At 31.2% G+C, this 8,006-nt stretch overlaps 1 protein-coding gene across 3 annotated transcripts in view; it reads right to left on the reverse strand.

Moving 5' to 3' along the window:
* The window catches only part of LOC106461026 (mothers against decapentaplegic homolog 3-like), a 57,390-nt gene that overhangs the window by 32,725 nt on the left and 16,659 nt on the right, over positions 1–8,006 (reverse strand). For all 3 annotated transcript variants that reach the window (XM_022387837.1, XM_022387836.1, XM_022387838.1), the window contains 2 exons: positions 6,441–6,634; positions 2,613–2,741 (listed from right to left, as the gene is read on the reverse strand). In XM_022387837.1, the coding sequence (XP_022243545.1) occupies positions 2,613–2,741; positions 6,441–6,634 (323 nt within the window). The remainder of the gene's footprint in view (positions 1–2,612; positions 2,742–6,440; positions 6,635–8,006) is intronic.

Below are 8,006 nucleotides of genomic sequence, written 5' to 3' on the forward strand. Positions count from 1 at the left end.
AGCACCACCCACATTCATATTGTAAAATCCAGAGAACAACATTTCATCACGTGCTTTCCTCATCATCCTATGATTTGTCAACTGTGAGATACAGCAATTGGAATAATTGATACTGAAATTGACACCTTCGACTAGGATTGGCTAAAAGTTTTACAACTGAGGTTTAAGACGCCTAGATGCAGTTTTATAAAGAAAACAGACTAGAAAAAGGTTTAGATAATACCAATCATAGATGGCATGACCAGTGCTAAAGTGAAAGGAAATATCTTAAAAAAATTGTTGAAAAAAAAAATTTCTTCTTAGAGGGTGCTTATTTACAGTCGAAAACGTATTTTAGGAATTTTTTCATTAAATTCCTCTTTAAACTTCATTAAATAATACAATTTTGTACAATTTTGCTACTATTTACAATAATAAAATCTGAAATCCAATAAAAGATAAGTTCTCTATCATTTTTTCAATTCACAAATGATTTTGCCCTCACAATAAGACAAAATGGCCATGGCAAGTATCGGGTTAAATCAACATTCAACCAACATGTGTGTGTGTGTGTGTGTATGGGTGGGAGGGAATTCACAACAAAAACAATTGCCAATAACATGAATATTTAGTGAGATAAATGTTTAGTATAGATGCTTATGAGAATAAAACTAACATGGCTGTCAAAACTTCTTACTGATAAGCCTTTGGTAGGAACTAAAACAATCAAATTTACAAAATCAGACTCAGAATTTTCAATCGTTAATCATCACAGTTGAAACACTTACCCCCCCCCCTTCAATTACACACATATAAGCCTAAGGTTAACATCAGAAAGACATGACCAATCAAGTCTAGGAAATATGGAAGACCTAGCTACCATGAGAAAACTGGGAAAATCCACAAATTAAACAGAACATGATAATGATAACTGCAATTGATAAGCATGAAACAGAATAACAAATACAAAAACTAGATTTGCCTCTCTAACTGCAACATATTTAGGTAAGAAACAACCATAAAAGCTATTGTGGATAAATCAATACTACTGGCAGTTACATCTACCGTATAATAATAACTGCACACCAATTTTAAAATAACCATTGTTAGATTACAGTGTAAAATGTGTTATTTCTAATTATTATAAATGCATGTGTCAAGTAACTACATGTGGCTTGTAAAGCTCAAGGCTAAGTATAGAAGGTGGGTGTGGCACCTGTCAAAGGTTAGCAATTTTTATTATTTCTTTGTACTGGATTCAGCCAAAGAACTTTGAAATTCACATGTCAATAGGGCAAGTAAACATACTTATTGTCTAAACAAACAGCTACAGGACTGGCAGTATCTGATTCAAGATATAGAGTGCAATAGTTGAGATTTTTCATAGCTCTTGGGTCATGTGAGAACAAAACTGAAGTTTAAGTATTTTTTTTGAGGTTTCTTTTGAAGCAATTTCAAAGGAATTAAAATTATAACATACATTATAATGTTCAATTCACTGACATACATTGATAGTAAAGTTCTTAATTACATTTTGAATGTAACTCAGTAAATGGGTACCCGTTGCAAAAGGGTTAACAGAACTTAAAATATATGTTCAAACTATTCCCAAATTCAATCTGAGATTAAATTTGTACAAAACACTCCAAAAAATAATAGCTATCTCATACATCTCCTAGAAAAGTTAACACGTACGTTCTTAACAAGCAAAATAGCACCTAACAAGGTACCACCCAAAGCTGCAAAATTCCCATTACTTCTTGTGACCCCTTTCTTAAGACAACATAGTTTTATTGTCCAAATACAGATTTGCAAACTATTAAAAAACGTTTACTCACAAATCAAATTACAGCTAGTGTTCAGATCATCCTTTTAAATTGGAAACTTCTTTAAAACTACAGACATTCTGTCTACCCCTATGGATCATTACAAATTCACTTATGGTGACTATAAAGCCACCTATATTAACATAACTAAATGCAAATTAAAAATACAAGCCTGCAAAAATATGTGAAACTCAAGTAAAACTAGTCACCAGCTTTTAAACCCTCAAGCTTCTGCTATATGTATGCATTATAAAATTAATATAGCAGTAGTTAGATTAACAAATTAATATTAACCTTTGATCAAAGAAAGCTTCCTATACAGACCAGAACTTAAAATACACATCTAGTAAGGAGTATAACTAATTAAATATAATGTTCAAACTATATTAAATATTATTAGAATGAACTGTAATCATTAGCTGGGTACCCTGACTGTTAATAATATCTTTGGCTATAAACCCAATAATATGTTACAAGTTTTGGCCAGCCAAGGAGGCTTAGGTTAATCCAAAATTGATATAATAAGCTGACAATGCAGAATAATTATCACAGAATAATAAACAAAGTTTAATCATGAATAAAAAATTAAAGTAGATATGTTAAATATTCTGACCAGCACTGATAAAAGTTTCACTTATTTAAGCCGCTATACAAGAATTGTGGTAAAAATGATACATATCCTAAATTCATATACTAACCTAACAACATAAAATTATCTTTATGACAAAAAATAATACTAAAATTAAAATTATTATCATGTAGAATAATCATTATAGTCAAATAACAAACATTGAAAATAAAATTCACCTGTAAGAGGGAATGACTGATTCTCTAACCCAACAGGGAAGTCAGTATTATCTGGGACTGAGTTGGAGTAATCATCCAGGGAAGGAAGGTCGACAGGAATATCTCCTGTTTGACATGGCACCAGTATTGCTGGCAGGGTTAAAAACACACACATTTATTCCTACAAACACTGGATAAAAATTAACAAAACCTATTTTTATAAAAACAGTCTTTAAAACTGAACTAAAGGTTTTAATTCATCTTAAAAAATTGATGAAACTTTACATTTTTTCTTAGTCATTATTTTTTACTTAGCATTAATCTGTTAACCAACATTTTCAAAAGAAACTTATAAGAAAACTCCTCTTAAATTTTTCTTACCAAAAATCAGATTAAACTGCTAAAACAACAACAAAAATTAATATCTGCAAAATAACTGGATAGTAACACCTATCAGGTTCTGTAAAGTTGAGTTCAAGGAAAACACAAACCTATATTGTTCAATGTTTATTTACAAATAGTGGGAAATTATTACATAATAGCTCTCAATGAATACCTGAGGATAAATAAATATACAATATAGCCTTATACAGACAAAAGATATTTAAGCTGCACAGGTTCTGACAATATGTTGTAGAGCTTTAAGTTCTTAGTATAATGTCTTTATAGTAGTTCCCAGTAAATGTACATTTACCATTTTAATAACAACAGTGTATTTAGTTTAAGTGATTTGTTTGTTTAATTAATACTTAAAAAGTCTAACACCTAACTTATAATTACTGAAGGAGAGGCACAAGTAGCTAGAAAGCTTAACCCTTTCAGTACTGTACCATACTAGAATGGTTGCCAGTAACACAACTGCACCTGGCATAGTACAGTTTGCCTTCTCTCACCCATATCTGAATGGGATGGTGTGTCATCCAGCCACATATATTGTCACCAACAACTGTAATTAGTACTGGGAAAAATCTTCCAGCCTGTCAGTTATCCATACACCACAATTGCAGAAGGATCTCAAGTTGGCACTCCCAAGCTAATGATTTATCTGATGTGTACTTAAAAGATTAGTCCTGGTCACATTCCTCTCATTATAGGCAAGATTTGGAATGCGAAACTTAAGCTCTTCAATGTATTTAGACCCCAACTGTGAGAATGTCATAGCTTCACTGTATAATTTAGATGACTGTAGGTGATTTTGAGTATGAGGTGGAAGAAAAACCTGCTCAATCTTCAACTACAAGTGATAAGAGTGATAGCAAAATTGATAAGCCTAAGCCTTCCAACTTCTGTTTGTGCAATTCCTATGCCACCTGCCACAAACCCACACCACCACCACACTTTGTTTGGTAAGGTAATGGACAATTTATCCCCAAAATGCCTTGTTGTGATAAGAGATGACTGTGGTATTACTGATGAAAGTTGTGAATATAAGTATCCCCAGCTGTTCTTTGATGGAATATTGATGAATCACATTGTGATTGAAATAAACAAATACTAGGCTTACTGTACTCATGATTCTGAATATGGAATGAAATAGATAGACATATGCATTGATGAAATGTATATTTTTCTAACATTGGTGTTATTGATGCCACATGTGAAGAAGCATTCAATTAAAAATTAATGGTCAACACACCCTCCGATCAATACAGTTATATTTGGTAAATTAATGAGTAAAGATCACTTTTTTGTTACTTCTAAGATACACGTTGCAGACAATGAAGACTTTGATGTAAGAGACAAAATATGTAAACTAAAATAAGTGGTATAAGAAACTTTTTCCACATGGTTGATATTCCCATGCTGAACTCCTACAATGTTTATTTAGTGAAAACTGGTAAAAAAACACAACTTTATTTGGGTTGTAGCGTACCAGCTGTTGTCATGACAACTCATTCACATACTGGCCAAGTAAGTACAATACCACATACATCAAATTTTCCTAACAGACTCACAGCCAGGCACTTTAATAAAACTTTGCCACCATCAGAAAAAATAAAAGTGCCCAAAAGCTTGTGTGTGCAAACACCCAAAGAAGGGAACCAAAGAGAAAAGACACATGGTATTGGTGTAGACTGTGATGTGGCATTGTGCACTGAAAACTGTTTAAGAGATTATCACCCTCTGAAAAAGTACTGATAAAAATAATATGTAAATACAATAGTCAAATTATTCAGTGTAACATTAGTGGTTTACTATTATGCATGGTGAAACATTCTACATTATTCTCTTGTATTACAAACTGTGTATTATGTGACAAACAATCTCCACCAGTGTTGGGTTATGGAAGATGATGGGGAGATAAAAGGAACAAATATCATGTGAGCCTGTGGGTATAATTGGAGGGAAAAGAAATGCAAACAGAGCAGGCAAGTGGGAATTTACAACATTTTTACAGCATTTCTTACTACCTAATAAAGATTAAAATGTTTTTATTTTCCTCAGTTTGGGGGGCCCCCAGCTTATTTTCCTGGTCCAGTACTCAAAGGGTTAAAGCAACAGAATAAATCAACGAGACTGTGGTTGTTTGAAATCTATTTAGTAATTTAAATTCTATGCTTTTTGTTTAAATACCCTAAAGAGAAAATAAAAAAAGCCTTTATTGTTCATATTAATAGAAAAGCTACTATTTACATGACAGGTAATCCAAACTGTTTTAAAAAAACTTTCCTGACTTTACAAACACAATTCTAAATTGTAAGACTTACTCATACACTCACACACATAAACACAAATATTTCAACTCTTCTCAAAATTCTATATATTTACCACCTCTTGAACTTGTAATCTGGTTATAAAGAGTAATAAAATCCTCAAAACACACTTATTTTAGAGTGATGTAAGCTCATTTAACAACTGCACCTCAATACAAGTTTTCATTTTTGTGAAGAGTATTTTAAACATAACAGGTCCACAGCTTATTTACATGTAAGCATGTTTCAAGAGAGAATTTTCCATTTCTACTTTAAAAACAGGTAAATGATATTTATTTTAGGAACAAAGGTTCTAAAGTTTAATTAAAGACAAGTTTCATCTTATATTTTGAATTATCATTTTTGATATGAATTTCCAAAATTTAATTTAGATCTGATTTCTGTGTCATACATAAAAGTTCTCTTAACTTTTAAAGAATCACCACATCTTTTACAGTCCAAACTAATGCTTTTATCTGAATACTATGCACCCTGAAAATAGCCTGCATCGTAGTTTCCACTGCTAAAGGATTTGTCGTAAGGCTGTCACGTCCAAAGCATTCTTTCGATAATCCAGCTAATATATGAGAATTATAGTTCTCTAGGACCCATTTTAAGATTAAAAAATTTCTATTCCTATTTTACATATACCCATAGAAAAATTTAATATTATGAAGCTTTTACAAGGCAAAGTAAGAATCTTTTGAGGGGGTGGGGTTATGTTATTAAATATACTAACTTATAAAAAAAAATATCTTTCCTTGATAATTATCATTTAATACTTTACTAATACTTACTTTTACAACTTTAGCAAATAAATAGTTACAGAAGTTTTATGATACAACTATTTAATTCTGTAAATCAAGAACAACCTCAAAATGAATTTCAATCAAACTATAATGACTTTTTCAATTACTTAATACTACACTAATTTTTTAAAATGGCAAGAGAAAAGTGGTGTTTTTCAAGATTTTCTCACTTATTTAACACTTTATACTAAAACAAACTTACACTAAAAATGTGTGAAAGAAAAACAGCAATACAAAATACAAAAAAGCTATTCAGGAATGTGTAACAATTCACAAATTTTCAGTTCTTTTTATTTATTCATTACTTTAAGGAGATATCAATGAAATACTAATTAATGTTTTTATACCTGGGCTTTCAATGCGCTGGTAGTGATAAGGGTTAACACACACTTCGTCTCGCTTCAAATTGAAAGCATATTCACAATTCTCGACAGCCTGTAGCTCATGGTGAGTCTGGAGATCTGACCAACGCCAAAGCCTGCAGTAGATTACATGAGGCAATCCTTTGCGATGTGACACCTGAAGTCGGCCATCTAGTGATCTAAAAAAATAAAAATTTATAACAAGGAATTGCAATAATACATAAAAAATCTACCTTGACACCATTTTACAAAACAGAAAATGAGAGGAATATCAAATGGAACATAAGAAGTTACAAAAAACAAAAAAACTTCATGATGAGTGACCCAAAATATGTTAACAATAAAACATCAGTATTCAGGAACAAAATGTACACTCCATTGTGTAGTTAAATAAATTTAATTGGTTAGCTATACTAGTTTCCTTAGTTGCTTCTCAAAATGAAGAGGTATAAGATACAAAACACAATACAGCCTCTTCAGGAGGATGTTTACATGAAGTCCTCGAAATACAAGCAAATAAGAAACATATTCAGTACACACAATAAGAAATTTCCAAAAACAATACACCCTACTGCCACTTCATAATACAAAATTATGACCAAAAGTTGATTAGGAACCAGGTGAGGATTATGTAACCCTATCGAAATGGATAGGGGTAAGAAGGCATGTCATCACGTTTGTAGACTTACATTCAAAATTTTATTGAATGAACTACTATTTTATAAATGGATGTCAATAAACTTGGTATGAAATTGTAAAATATAATTCATGTTTTAGTATTATACATTAATTAATTTCTTGATTTGAAAGTAAATATAAAAAAATTGCCAAATATTGATTTGTGTGTGTCACACTGGTACGCCATCTTCTGTGTTTGGTCAGATTACATTTTATGACAGTGACAGTACAATGTCTATCATTTCATACAAATAATAAACTCAAATTTCCAATACTGGCAAGCTAGAATATAAAGCAAGAACCACCTACCTTTTCTATTTGCTGAGATATCATAATATTTATTGAATCCACCATATTGGCTCCGCCCACCACTTCATCATTTGAGAAGACTTGTTTATCTACGCCTGCTTTTCTATACCTATAAGTTTATAACCAATTGAAAGCTCTACATTTCCTCTATGAAATTCTGTTAGTCTTTCTAAGTTATTTACGAGAGAAAAGCTCTTATATCACTGGAGAGTTTGAAGTATTATGATCAATGCTCTTTTCCAAACAGAAATTAATTTCTTTAGACCCAAATACAGCATAGTTAGGAAGCCTGATAAATTACAATAGATTTTCATGGTATCAGTACAGTCATTAATAATTTTTGGTATTCAAAAATGCACGTATAAAGTGTAAAAAAATTATTTTTTTCTACATCCACATGTGCATTTGGGACAGGGGTTAGCAAGTACGAGTCAAGACTGCAAAAAAAAAGGGTACTTAAAAAAGTCATAAATAGTGGAGTTCATCATTTTACGAATATTTTCTTATTCAAGAAAAATTTAAATATTTATTTGTAAATAGTAATTATATATATATATATATATA

Source organism: Limulus polyphemus, unplaced genomic scaffold, assembly GCF_000517525.1.
Source record: "Limulus polyphemus unplaced genomic scaffold, Limulus_polyphemus-2.1.2 Scaffold882, whole genome shotgun sequence".
NCBI classification, from domain to species: domain Eukaryota; kingdom Metazoa; phylum Arthropoda; class Merostomata; order Xiphosura; family Limulidae; genus Limulus; species Limulus polyphemus.